Source organism: Hylobates moloch, unplaced genomic scaffold, assembly GCF_009828535.3.
Source record: "Hylobates moloch isolate HMO894 unplaced genomic scaffold, HMol_V3 SCAFFOLD_19, whole genome shotgun sequence".
NCBI lineage: Eukaryota > Metazoa > Chordata > Mammalia > Primates > Hylobatidae > Hylobates > Hylobates moloch.
The window spans coordinates 25,099,968-25,114,760 of record NW_026652294.1 but is presented as its reverse complement, the minus strand read 5'-3'; the positions used below and the strand labels follow the sequence as shown (position 1 = coordinate 25,114,760).

General features: G+C 46.4%; 1 protein-coding gene across 1 annotated transcript in view; it reads right to left on the bottom strand.

Moving 5' to 3' along the window:
• SAMM50 (SAMM50 sorting and assembly machinery component) overlaps window positions 1-8,461 on the bottom strand; it is a 43,396-nt gene extending 34,935 nt beyond the window's left edge. Inside the window, exons 1-2 of the mRNA XM_032139636.2 lie at window positions 8,292-8,461; window positions 95-205 (exon numbers count right to left, since the gene is read on the bottom strand). Of these exons, the coding sequence (XP_031995527.1) occupies window positions 95-205; window positions 8,292-8,312 (132 nt within the window). The 5' untranslated portion in view covers window positions 8,313-8,461. The remainder of the gene's footprint in view (window positions 1-94; window positions 206-8,291) is intronic.
• Window positions 8,462-14,793: the final 6,332 nt, after the last annotated feature.

Sequence of the window (14,793 nt, the reverse complement as noted above, 5' to 3'; positions counted from 1 at the left end):
GGAAACAGGTTAACTACTTTACATCTCCCTAGTGGTGTATGGAAGTGAATGTTTCCACTAACAATTATATCAAGACCTTCAACAGAAAACTTACATCTTTGTTTTCGAGAATTTCCTGTTTAGCTTCAGGTTCAACTTCAACAAATTCAGCTTCTTCTCCTAATCCTCCAAAATCAGGTCCACTTGATGGAAGAGGCTCCAAACTCTGAAAGGGAGGGAGCAACCACAGATAAATGACTTCGTCACGTATATACACACACTTACCTTTGAGTTTTGTCTTTAGGTGGTGCTCCGGAAAATTCAGTAGTTGTTCCCTTCAAGTAGAGGTAAGGGCAGGAACAGGGACCAGGGAGTACAAAGGTGCTGTCAGCTATTGCTAATGAGCAAGTTCTTGGCTTGGTGGTTAACTCACTGGTGGTCACTAAATAAAAGATAAAAACTAATTAACAGGGAAGGGCAGGGGTACTGTGGTGGCTCATGCCTGTAATCCCAGCACTCTGGGAGGCCAAGGAGAAAGGATCACTTGAGGCTAGGAGCTTGAGACTAGCCTGGGCAACATGGCAAGACCCCATCTCTAAAAAAAAAAAAAATTAACCACAAGGGTCATGCACAAATCCATGATGACATGTCATGAACGAAGGATTACGACCAACCTAATTCTGGACGCCAGAGGCCCAGTGGAAGTTCAAAAATCATTTAAAAATAAAATGCCACAAAGGTATTTATCAGGGAAAAAAAGGAAAATAATTTGCTCTCCTGTTGTTATAGAAAGCAGCCTAATTTTTAGAATTAAAATTGCACACATATTAGGATAGCTACCTTAACAAACCAGATTACTAAGAAAACATTTTACATAGACCCTGACAGGTGTTTTCATTTCAGAAAGTCTCATTCACATTAAAGGGAACTGCATATGCTCATAAAATGGACTCGAAAGCAGTCTCTTTCTACAATCTGAATTGACATTACCTCAAAATATTAAACCAACTTCTGAATGAGTATTCCATATGCTGTTTCTCATCTAATATTTCCAGGAAGACATTATATCTATTTATCTATCTCTCTATATATATCTATATATAGTCAAGACAGTCTCTGACTTACAATGCTTCAACTTACAGTTTTTTGACTTTACGATGATGCCAAAGTGATACGCGTTCAGGAGGAACTGCGCTCCGAGCACCCACACAGACATTCTGATTTTCACTTACAGTACTCAAGAAACTACATGAGGTCTTCAACACTTTATTATAAAACAGGCTTCGTGTTAGATGATTTTGCCCAACTGTAGGCTAATGTAAGTGTTGTGAGCACGTTTAAAGTAGGCTAGGCTAAGCTATGATGTTCTGTAGGATATGTGTATTAGATGGATTTTCAACTTACATTTCAACTTATGATGGGTTGATTGGGGTATAGTTGAGAAACATCTACATAAACATAATATTACACACACACACACACACACACACACACACACACACACACACACGTAATCATTTGAGCCTAGGAGTTTGAGACCAGTCTGGGCAATATAGGAGACTTCATCTCTATACTAAAAATAGTAATAATAGTAAAAATAAAACATAAAGAAAGGTCAAGTATGATTACACCTGCAATCCCAGCACTTTTGAGAGGCCCAGACGGGAGGATTGCTTGAGCCCAAGAGTTCAAGATCACGCTGGGCAACATAATGAGGTCTCGTCTCTATCTTAAAATAATAGGCCAGGCACAGTGACTCACACCTTTTTGGGAGGCCAAGGAGGTCAGATCACTTTAGGTCAGTAGTTTGAGACCAGCCTGGCCAACATGGTGAAACTCCATCTCTACTAAACAAATACAAAACTTAGCCGGGTGTGGTGGTGGGTGCCTGTAATCCCAACTACTTGGAAGGACAAGGCAGGAGAATTGCTTGAACCCAGGAGGCAGAGGTTGCAGTGAGCTAAGATCACTCCACTGCACTCTAGCCTAGGTGACAGCGCAAGACTCCATCTCAAAAATAAAAATAAATATACTTATGTGTACATTGTATTATATATACTTACATATTTAACATATACTATTTATTCAATTCTTATTTGTTCCTATGTTTGCTTGACCGTAAGTCTCTGGGACACATGCTTAACCACACGAGGATTCTCAGTCACCTCTTAGAGATGGACACAGAAGGTCTAGTGTGGCACCAAGCGATTCTTACAAATCAGCAAGTTTGGAGAAAACTATGTGAACGAATATCTGACTATTTCCTTGCTCCAAGAATTCTCTACAATTAGGCACTTTTAAAGTGTGTGCTTAACATCTGTAAATATGGAGCAGTGGGGCCTCTGGGCTACTATCTACTTTTCCCTGGAAACGTAACTGACCTGCCAGTATCATATTCCCTTTCCAGGCCCTTCCCTAAAAGCCTCTGATGATCCTCAGAAGTACCTACAGGAAGAGCATCCACCTAGATTCCTTAGCAGGGCACAAGGAACTCTGCCGTAAGGCCTGCATCTGCTACTTCAGTTTCCAGCTCCACCACCCGCTCCACCCGCACATTCAGGCTTTTGCATAGGTTGCCCCCTCTTCCAGAATAACTTGCCCCTGTGAAGCTTCAAGATCCACCTTAATGTCATCTCCTGAAAGCCATTCCGGCTTCTTTAGGGAGAATCAGTTCCTCTCTCACAGGGACAGCTCTTGATATCTGAAGTCTGTGACCTTCACAGGTACCCCTTCTGTTTCTTTTTTTCTTTTGAGGCAGAGTCTTGCTCTGTGGCCCAGACTGGAGCGTAATGGTGCAATCTCGGCTCACTGCAACCTCTGCCTCCCGGGTTCAAGCCATTCTCCTGTCTCAGCCTCCCAACTAGCTGGGATTACAGGTGCGTGCCGCTACACCTGGCTAATTTTTGTATTTTTAGTAGAGACGGGGTTTCGCCATGTTGGTCAGGCTGGTCTTGAACTCCTGACCTCAGATGATCCACCCGCCTCGGCCTCCCAAAGTGCTGGGATTACAGGTGTGAGCCACTGTGCCTGGCCTGTTTCTTATTTTTATCTGCCCTGGCACCTCGGAAGTACTAAATAAATATTTGTGGAATGGGGAATGAATGACTTTTCTGTTCTTTCATTTAACAAATAAGTACTGAAAGCCCACTGTGTGCTGGGCGCTGTACTCAATAAATATTTGTGGAATGGGGAATGAATGACTTTTCCGTTCTTTCATTTAACAAATAAGTACTGAAAGCCCACTGTGTGCTGGGTGCTGGGTTCACACAGTGACCAAGACCGGGTCCTTGTGGGTGAGGAAGATCATGTTATGCAAAGAATGGATAATTTCCCATCATTATCCTTTCATTTTTGTTGTGCAATATTTTCAAAATGGAATTACTATATTTCTCAAAAATATGAACAAAGTAAGATTATGTGCACATACACATCTTAATCTGAACGCTTAGCAAAAATGCTTTATCTGGGCAAAGGTTTATATCCCATTATGCTGAAAAAATTCCACTGCACTTCCTAAAATCTCCAAGCATGAAACAAGGTTCACCAAAGATCTTCCAGGCCCATCTGTATTCTTTAATCTAAAATCCAGGCTTTAAGAGATGATGTCATTGAAGTGTCACAGTTACAACCTCTTACACCTATTCATACATCTTACATCTATTTTTCTATTATCTCTAAACCCTAAAGTCATTGGAGGATTAATACCCTGTAAATATACTTTAATCAAAATATTAGTAACTGTGTTACTAATAGAGATTCATTCATTCACCAAATATTAAGATCCTACTATATGATAAGCACTTATAAGAACCTCACCCTCATAGAATCTACATCCCATAAATTCTATGCCTAGAAGAATAGGCATGGGGTGAGTGTTTGGTAAAATGCACTAAAATATATATTTGGGCTAGGCACAGTAGCTCATGTCTATAATCCTAGCACTGGCACTTTGGGAGGCCAAGGCGGAAGGATCACTTGAGCCCAGGAGTTTGAGATCAGCCTGGGCAACATAGTGAGACCCTGTTTCTATTAAAAAGTGTGTGTGTGTGTGTGTGTGTGTGTGTGTGTGTGTGTGTAATATAAAAAAAAATAAAATAAATATTTGGATGTAGTCTTTAACCTTTAAGCAGATCGGTCTACCAGTCAGTCAATAAGTGTGTATTGAGCACCATGTGCAAGGCACAGTAGGTATGAGACATGAAATAAACTGAATGAGTTATGAACAGCATCTTTAAAGTGAGATAGACTAGAATCCAACAGAAAATATAACAATAGGCTGGGCGCAGTGGCTTACACCTGTAATCCCAGCACTTTGGGAGGCTGAGGCAGGCAGATCACCTGAGGTCAGGAGTTCAGGACCAGCCTGGCCTACATGGTGAAACCCCATCTCAAGTAAAAATACAAAAGTTAGCTGGGTGTGGTGGCACCTGTCTGTAATCCCAGCTACTCGGGGGGCTGAAGTAGGAGAATTGCTTGAACCCAGGAGGCAGAAGTTGCAGTGAGCCAAGATCGCACCACTGCACTCCAGCCTGGGAGACAGAGCAAGACTCCATCTCAAAAAAAAAAAAAAAGAAAGAAAGAAAACTGAAAATACAACAATACATAACACATATTAATGATAAGTATTATTGCACAAAATTTTCTTTGACATAAGCATGAGTACTAGGTGGTAAATGGCAAATGTTTTCTTACTGTTTGAGTCTTGATCAAAAAGTCTGAAAGACACTCGCTAGTGGGACGAAAAGGTCAAGTAAAAGAACTGAAAACATTTTTTCTCAATACACTCATCAAAGGAGCAGCAATTTAAATGTAAAAAGAGCTCCACAGGCTAGGTGCAATGGCTCATGCCTGTAATCCCAGCACTTTGGGAGGCCAAGGTGGGTGGATCACAAGGTCAGGAGATTGAGACCATCCTGGCCAACATGGCAAAACCCCGTCTCTACTAAAAATACAAAAATTAGCCAGGTGTGATGGCACATGCCTGTAGTCCCAGCTACTCCGGAGGCTGAGGCAGGAGAATCACTTGAACCCAGGAGGCAGAGGTTGCAGTGAGCCGAGATGGCGCTACTGCACTCCAGCCTGGGCGACAGAGCAAGACTCCGTCTCAAAAAAAAAAAAAAAAAAAAGAGCTCCATAAAGGCAGCTACTTTTTTCCCTGTATCTCTGGCACCCATCACAGTGCTAGGCACATAGCAGACCATCAATAAATATGAGCTGAATAAATAATGAGTGATTACTTTGTTCAAGATGTCACAGGGGATGCAAGCCAAGAAGATGCAGTTCCTACCATTACATCTAGAAGTTTAGGATGGAAGGATAAGACGAAAATGCAAACAGACCCAAAACAAGGCAAAATGTAAATGGCATCAAAGGAAATGGCACGGAAAGGCGGAAGCCCATCCAAATGCGGGGGAGACAAAGAACTTTCAGAACGGAGTTCTGAAAGATGGGAATATTTTGATGCTGAAGACGGGTGATGGGAGGGGGAATGGAGTGCAACAGTGCGGTCCAAATGAAGCCATCCTCACAGGGCTAACAAGAATTCTGGACAGAGGCCAGGCGTGGTGGCTCACGCCTGTAATCTCAGCACTTTTGGAGGCCGAGACAGGCAGATCACAAGGTCAGGAGATCGAGACCATCCTAGCTAAGACAGTGAAACGCCGTCTCTACTAAAAATACAAAAAATTAGCCAGGCATGGTGGCAGGCGCCTGTGGTCCCAGCTATTCAGGAGGCTGAGGCAGGAGAATGGCGTGAATCTGGGAGGCGGAGCTTGCAGTGAGTGGAGATCGCACCATTGCACTCCAGCCTGGGCAACACAGTGAGACTCTGTCTCAACAACAACAACAACAAAAAAAGAATTCTGGACATCTGGACAGAAATGTAGTTATAATTGGCTGGGCGCAGTGGCTCACACCTGTAATTTCAGCACTTTGGGAGGCCAAGGCGGGAGGATCACTTGAGGTCAGGAGTTCAAGACCAGCCTGGCCAACATGGTGAAAGCCCGTCTCTACTAAAAATACAAAAATTGGCTGGGTGTGGTGGCGTGCGCCTGTAATCCCAGCTACACGGGAGGCTGAGGCAAGAGAATCGCTTGAACCTGGGAGGCGGAGGTTGCAGTGAGTGGAGATCGCACCACTGCACTCCAGCCTGGGCAACACAGTGAGACTCCATCTCAAAAGAAATGTAGTTACAATTAACCATTAATCAAGTTGCCTTTTTTTTTTTTTTCAAGAGCACAAATCCACATTGATTTATTGACTTTTCATTAGTTTAAATCCTTGAAGGGTACAGCATTACTCGGATTCTGTGTCCAACAGCCTTAGCAGGAAGATTGCTTCAGAATTTGGCATGAATCATGCCACTGTTTCTGTGGGCCCGAGTTACCTTTCCCCAGATTACTCTGGCTTTGTTTGGTTTGCCGCCAGGAGTCACTGTGTTGTTCTTTGCTTTGTATACATGAGCCCAAATAGAATTCTCTTGCCCAAATAGAATTCTGTTTCATCTCAGGCATAAACACCTCAATTTTAAGAAGAGCTGTGTGCTCCCTTTGGTTCCGGAGACTCCGCTTATAGCCAGCAAAAATGGCCTTGGACCACAGCCTTCCAGACATATTTCCTTTCAGAAGTCCTGCTCCCAGCAGGCCTCCACAGGAGCCAAGATGGCAGGAAGAGCTCAGGTTGCACTCTGACCTACTTGCTTGTAACCAAAAATCACAGATACTATTTGCATCCCCATCGATTTTACAGATAGGACTTCTAAAATTAGAATCATAAGGCTTTTGTTTAAAAGTTGCTTTAGATGTTTTTCAGATCTCGAATTCCAGCAAAACTGATGCTGCCAACCAGTTTGAAGACTCCTTCCCCCAACAGAGGAACAGAATCAGCATGAGAAGTTTCCTCATCTCCCTGTCCCATAACTTCACCCTTCACTCTTCCACCAATCAAGGATCTCCACACTTCAGCAAAAACACGAGATCCAAACTCCTGAAGGAGATGGATTGGAGGTTTCCTCTCTTTTCTCATCTCCTCGTTCAGCGGCCCTGCAACTGAAACTCTTTCTCTGCTGCAACCCAGTGTCTCAGTGTATTGACTTATCGAGCACACTGAACAACAGACCTATTACAGTTATACAAAGAGCTGTCAGAAGAGAAACGGTGTTTGATCTGAATGAAAGACATATAAAGGGAAGTTAAGTCCAATTATGGATGCCAGGCTGCGACTTCTACGCTTAATTTTTTTGGAAGTTAATGGGGAACTATTGAAAACGTCTACGCAGGTCAAGTGAAGCAATCAAAGTTGCAGTAGAAAAGTAGTGTTGGAGCTGAGACTCAGGAAATCTGAGGTTTTAGGCCATTTGAAATCAGTAACTATGTGACCTTGGAGAAGTAACTCATTATCTGGCCCTTATTTAAGATTAGGATAAAGGAGAGGAGTTTGGCAACCAGTACAGTCAGTCAGGTGCCAGGCACCCAAGTATTCACATGCATTGTCTTTTAATTCTCTTTTAAGCCAGGCGAGATAGGTACTATTACTACCTCCACTTTAAAACAGGAAGTAAGAGGCCGGGCGCGGTGGCTCACGCTTGTAATCCCAGCACTTTGGGAGGCCGAGGCGGGCGGATCACGAGGTCAGGAGATCGAGACCACGGTGAAACCCCGTCTCTACTAAAAATACAAAAAATTAGCCGGGCGTGGTGGCGGGCGCCTGTAGTCCCAGCTACTCGGAGAGGCTGAGGCAGGAGAATGGCGTGAACCCGGGAGGCGGAGCTTGCAGTGAGCCGAGATTGCGCCACTGCACTCCAGCCTGGGCGACAGAGCGAGACTCAGTCTCAAAAAAAAAAAAAAAAAAAAAAAAAAAACCAGGAAGTAAGGCAGGGAGCGGTTCCGTCTTTTGCACGGCAAACAGGAGAAAAGAGGATCCCCTAGATAGGTTTGAGTTAGAAGACTTCAAAGGATTCTTGTTGCTCTAGGAGCCTACAATGGTTCCAGCAGCGGCTGAGCGGGGAAAGGCTGGAAGGGACCAGTAAAGAGAGAAAACTTAAAATCATGCAAAGAAAGAGCACATTCACTGCGGTCTAAGACATCACAGAAAGTTCGCAAGTCCTTTGGGCCACCGACTCGCCGAGTGACCTTTATCAAGTCTCATCCCTCCTATCAGGCGACCTCTTTTCGGCCTCCTCCACCCAGCCCGGCACCCTCGGCACCCTCTCTCCTGGTGAACCCTGGGCGCAGCCACGAGAGCGTCTCCCCGCGGCGCCTGTCTGCCCTGCTGGCCCAGAGGCCTCGCAGCCCGCGGGTCGCTGGGCCTCTTACCCGGGCGTGCACAGTCCCCATGGTTCCCTCTCCAGCCGCTGCCCCGCAGAGCTGCCCGGGCGGGACAGAGCGCCCGCTGCAGAGGGCAGAAGGCGGGTCCGCGGTGGCGGAGCTGCAGGTCAAGGCAACTCCCACAAGCCCCCGGACGCGGAACACTGGGGGCGGCCATGGTGCCCCGCCTTCTCCCCGCCCCCTGGCTCGCGGTGCCTTCGCTCATTGGTCCTTATGAGCCTGTGACCCGGATGTTCACACGGGCGCGGAGGACGTCCTGACTGCGCAAGCGAAGAGCGTTCACTGACATCCGCGAAGCTGCTGGCGCGTGGACTGTGTGGGGAGGGCGCGTGGAGGGCGCGGTGAAGGTGGGTCTGCGAGAGGGTCCGCTGGGAGGCTGGCGTCTGGCGTTGGCGCCTGAAACAGATCAGGCCAGCTGTTGGGTGTCACGCGAGTGCTGCTGCTCTTAGCCCTCCTGGCACCCCGACCCGAGGGTGCTGTGCTTGTCCCCACGCGCCGGTGAAGCCCCGAGACTCAGCGGGGAGACCCCGGGTCCAGCCACCCCTGGCCTGCAGTAGTCGGGTCTCATCGGCATCTGTTACACAAACCCGGATTGGTGCCCTGGCTCCTTTCCTTCAAGTCATTGGAACCCCCACTCAAAATCGTCAAAATGAAGACGATGGTCATGTCTCCTTCTCGGGGTTGGATTAAAAGGGCCTACTGTGAGAGACGGAAAGCAAAGCTCCCGGCACCGGGCCGGGCACACGGTGGGCACTAGATAATGACCGCTATTCATTCAACTGCAGCCAGTAATTATGGGCGAGAGCCATCTATAGGTGCTTGCATGAGAACCAGTCATATCGGTGAAGAAGACGGCCATGGGCTTAGGTTTTGGTGGCAAAACAGCTCCCCTGCCCCAAAAAAGACAGGAGAATAGAAAAAGAAAAAGGCATAATAAATATCAGCCACACATTGTGATAAGTATATTGAAAGAAACGAGATAGAATAGGAAAAGAGGAAGCTTCAGTATCATGTCACGTTGCCACTCCCTCCTGATAACAGAAGCATCTTTTCTTCTCTCCCCTTACTCCCTCCCAGAAACCCTGACACCCTTTCCATTTAAATAGCAGCACCCTAGGCCTCCAACATCCCTGAGCCAAATATTCAAGTCCACATGTCCCTTCTTGTCTAGAAAGAGACAGAACCCAGCACCAGCTAGGCCCCTGCCCTTCCCTCATTCTGTCAGTTACCTGAGCCTCAATTTCCTTATCTGTAAAATGGGAATGATAGCCTAAGGCATAAGATCTGAGGACCTCATGAGATCAAGCATGGGGCCTGGCACACTGTAAACATCGAATCAACCAGATTTTCTTTGCCCAAACAGCCCTCTTTTCTTACACTTTCTTCCTCGTTATTCTTCTGAGTATGCCACTTGTAAAGGATAAGCCATGAGGTTGCCCTGCAGAGTGCAAGACAGTTGCAATATTTGAGAGCCTATTGTGTGTGAGGCCCTGGAGGATGGCAGAGGGAACAGGAGGAAAACAAAGTCACATGCTTTACCCTCAAACAAAGGGCTGTCTGCGATAGTTACAATGTATATATTAAAGGCTATCTGTGATAGTTACAATGTGTATAATATATTAAAGGCTGTCTGTGGTAGTTACAATGTATATAATATATTAAAGGCTGTGATAGTTACAATGTACATAATATATTAACCGCTGTGATAGTTATAATGTATATATTAAAGGCTGTCTGTGATGGTTATAATGTATATAATATATTGAAGGCTGTCTGTGATAGTTAAAATGTATATATTAAAGGCTGTCTGTGATAATTATAATGTATATAATATATTAAAGGCTGTCTGTGATAGTTAAAATGTATATATTAAAGGCTGTCTGTGATGGTTACAATGTATATAATAAAGACTGAGAAGTCTCACAGTGCATATACTGGTTTCCTTCTCTTTAACCCGGTATTTCTTGAATTTATTGGGTCATAACAGATTTTTGGTTTTGGAGATTTTTCTGTGGCCTTTGGCAATGCTATTCAACAGTATTTCTTGTGCTCCTCTTTTGGGCACGAGAGGATTGCATCTTCCTGCTCCCATCCATGTGACTTGCTTTGATCAACACATTGTGAGCAGAAGAGTTATGTGCCACTCTGGATGAGAACCTTTAAGAACCATATTTCTGTCACTATGCCATGGCAATCAGCGATCCCCCAATGGTGGGGCAGCTACAGGCGGGGTCTGGGAGTGAGGACGACTTAAAATGAAGCCCAGCCACGTTTGCTGGGCATACAGCACGAATGAGAAATAAACCTTTTGGGTTTTGCTTGTTAATGCAGCATAACTCAGCCTATCCTATATGATAATACCAGCTAGAAACATCTTCAAGGAAACCAGGATCCCAGAAAACCTGGTTTACAAAGTGCTAATCTGGTCCAATCAGAAGTAGAAGTGCAGTTTAGTGACTAAGCTAGTTTCCTTAATAAAATCCAGGCTGAGTGCAATGGCTCATACCTATAATCTCAGCACTTTGGGAGGCAAAGGCAGGAGGATTGCTTGAGCCCAGGAGTTCAAGATCAGCCTAGGAAACATACCCCATCACTACAAAAAATAAAAATAAAAATAAAAATAAATAGCTGGGCATAGTAGCATGCACCTGTAGTCCCAGCTACTCCAGAGGCTGAAGCAAGAGGATTGCTTGAGTCCAGGAGTTCAAGATCAGCCTGGAAAACAGTGAGACCCCATCTCTACAAAAAAAAAAATTTTTTTTAATTAGCTTTTATTTAATTAAAACCTCCTCAGGAAGCTGAAGCAGGAGGATTGCTTGAGCCCAGGAGGTCAAGGCTGCAGTGAGCTGTGATTGTGCCACTGCACTCCAGCCTGAGCAACAAAGCAAGACCTTGCCTCAAAAAAAGTAAATAAAAACACCCCAAACTTAATTGGCCATGGGGAGGGGAGACTGGATCTTCCCACTGGAGTCATCCACCTATTAGTTTGGGACATCCCTTGGGGTGCCCTTTTTCGTCACCTTCCCAGGGGCTGAGCGCCCTGAGGTGAGGGGCTCATCTCATTGCCTCTATCACCCAGCACCTGACCTCTGAGGAGTGAAGGTGAATCAGTGAGAGGAGCCTGGAAGGGCATTCCCTGGGTGGAGGTCCCCTCGGGAAGCAGGGTGATTCAGGGAAGAGGCTCTGAGCTGCTGGTGGGACTGCAGGAGCTGGAGAAGGTGTGCTGGGAGGAAGTCTGGAGGCAGAGGAAGGCGCTGGGTTTGGGTTTGTGGCAGGGCCTCAGCTTGCCCAGCAGCAACGTGGGTCCACTCAGGAAGCAAGGTGACTCCGGGGAAAGGCTCTGAGCTGCTGACAGGGCTTCAGGGGCTGGAGGGGGTGTACTCGCAGGGGAGGCTTGGAGGCACAGGAAGGTGCTGGGGGTGTGGTGGGGCCTCAGCTTGCCCAGCAGCAACGTGGAGGGCAGATGGGCCCAAGGCTGAAAACAGGCCTCGGCCCCCAGGGGGAAGCTGTTGCAGCAACCCAGGTAGAAAGTACCAGGGCTGACCCTGGCAGCAGTGGGCTGGGGACGAGAGACCAGATTCCAGAGATGACAGCAGAGGCAGTGCTGGGACCAGCCGGAGTTGGGGCGAGGGGGTCTCCCTGAGTCCCCAGTTCCAGGCTGGGGTGGCTTGGGAGCTGCAGAACTGAGGTGCTGTGAGCTGGAGGGCTTGATGTTGAGGGGCTGCTGGTGTCGAGTGGAGCCAAAAGGTGGGTAGGTGGCCCCGAATCCCCCCAGAGTCAGAGACTGAGGACCCAGGTCCTCAGGGGGAGCACAGCCTTCCCAGAGGTGGCTGTGTACACTCAGCACAGCGGCTGCAGCTGGGCCTTGGTGACAAGCTCAGTGTCCAGGATGGAGACGGGGTGCCTGAGAGTCTGGGGTTGAGGAAGGAAGGGGATTCTAGGAGGGTCTGGTCCGCAGCGCCCAGGAAAGAGCCCCTGGGCTGCGGCAGGGCCATCCAAGGAGTGAGGCTGTAACCCTCTAGGGAGGACTGTCCTAGAGGAGCTTGGCTGTGAGGGAAGCAGGGTACATCGGGGCTCCTTGGAAAGGATGTAGATGGGGAGAGTCCTTTAAGAATCACATTTATTAGGAGTTATTTTCTCACGCTGAAAGTGATGCATACCGTTCACCATAGAAACTTGGGCAACACATATAAGCACGACAAATAAAATGCAATTACAAATAACAGTCTAATGATAACTGCCGTAAGGGTTTTGATATATATCCTTATAGTCTTTTTTTTTTTTTTTTTTGAGGTGGAGTCTCACTGCATCTTGGGTCACTGCAACCTCTACCTCCTGGGTTCAAGTGATTCTCCCGCCTCAGCTTCCCTGGTTGCTGGGATTACAGGTGCCCACCACCATGCCCAGCTAATTTTTGCATTTTTTAGTAGAGATGGGGTTTCACCCAGGCTGGTCTCAAACTCCTGACTTCAAGTGATCCGCCCCCCTCAGCCTCCCAAAGTGCTGGGATTACAGGCATGAGCCACCGTGCCCAGCCCTCTTTCAGTCTTTTTATATACACACACAGATACATATACATACCCACACATATATATATATATATATATTTTTTTTTTTTTTAACAAAATAAGGCTCACAGTCTGCACTAAGTTTTGCTGTTTACCAAATGAAGAATGTTGGACCAGGCATGGCAGCTCACACCTGTAATCCTAGCACTTTGGAAGGCCAAGGCAGGGGCATCACTTGAGCCCAGGAGTTGGAGATCAGCTTGGGCAACATGGCAAGACCCTGTCTCTACAAAAAAACTAGCTGGGTGTGGTAGCGCACACCTGTGTTTCCAGATACTTGGGAGACTGAGGTGGGAAGATGGCTTGACCCCAGGAAGTTGAGGCTGCAGTGAACTATGATTGCACCACTGTACTCTAGCCTGGATGACAGAGAGAGACCCTGCTTCAAAAAAAAAAAAAAAAAAAAAAAATGTTGCCACCTGACATGTAATATACTACATACTGATTATTCCTGAGAGTGGATTCCAAAGCATAAATGTGCCATAAATTAAAGGGAAGGCTTTATTTGATAAGAATAAATAAGAATGCACTCATAGGCTGATAAGAAACTTCCAGAGGTGGTTCAGGAAGAGAGGGAGGCCTAAGCAAAGGGTGCCTTCTGGAGGGGCAGAGAAGGCGGGATTGGGTAGCATCTGAGGCACAGGTGTAGGCGGAGGCCTTGGTCATTTCTATAAGAGTATTATACTTCCTGATTTCCTTATCTTGATACACACTTGGAAAAAATTATAAAACAAATGCTCATTTTAAGAAGGTGGAGGGGCCAGGCATGCCTGTAATCCCAGCACTTTGGGAGGCTAAGGCAGGAAGACTGCTTAAGCCAATGAGTTCAAGACTAGCATGGGTAACATGGCAAGACCCTGTTTCTACTAAAAATAATTTTAGTAATTAAAAAAATAAAAATAAAGAAGATTGAATAATTTATTTTTTATTTTTATTTTTTTTTGAGATGGAGTCTCACTCTGTCACCCATGCTGGGGTGCAGTGGCATGATCTTGGCTCACTGCAACCACCGCCTCCTAGGTTCAAGCGATTCTCCTGCCTCAGCCAACCCACTAGTTGGGATTACAGGCACCTGCCACCACACCTGGCTAATTTTTGTGTTTTTAGTAGAGACGGGGTTTCACCATGTTGGCCAGGCTTGTCCTGAACTCCTGACCTCAGATGATCTGCCCACCTTGGCCTCCCAAAGTGCTGGGATTACAGGCATGAGCCACAGCACTTGGCCTGAATAATTTTTAAAAGCAGAAAGAAAATAAGTCCCATGGTATCTTATCAGCCATTTAATATATTTTTTCCTGATAACAATCACAATACCCATGTATACATCTGTGTATATGGAAATATACTGGTTATTAGAAAATACTGTCGGCTGGGCGCAGTGGCTCACGCCTGGAATCCCAACACTTCGGGAAGCCAAGGCGGGTGGATCATCTGAGGTCGGGAGCTCGAGATCAGCCTGACCAACCTGGAGAAACCCCATCTCTACCAAAAATACAAAAAATTAGCCGGGCGTGGTGGCACATGCCTGTCATTCCATCTAGTTGGGAGGCTGAGGCAGGAGAATCGCTTGAACCAGGGAGGCGGAGGTTGTGGTGAGCTGAGATCGTGCCATTGCACTCCAGCCTGGGAAACAAGAGCGAAACTCCATCTCAAAAAAAAAGGAAAAAAATACTATTAAAGTTTAGTTATATCTGCTAATGACTGAAGATGTGCTGCTAACAGAACAAAGCCTATTGGGAAACTTGGGAAAAGAAACTTGTAACTTTCTTTTCCAACATTGCAAGGGTGGATCCGTCACAAGGAGGCCATGTGGGTGCCAGATGCGGGCTCCTCCACCCCATTCCAGCTCCACAGGGGACAGTGTCTTGCTCTGACACCCGGTGGAGTTGTGGGTGTAAGACCCGGCCACTCACCAGACCTGA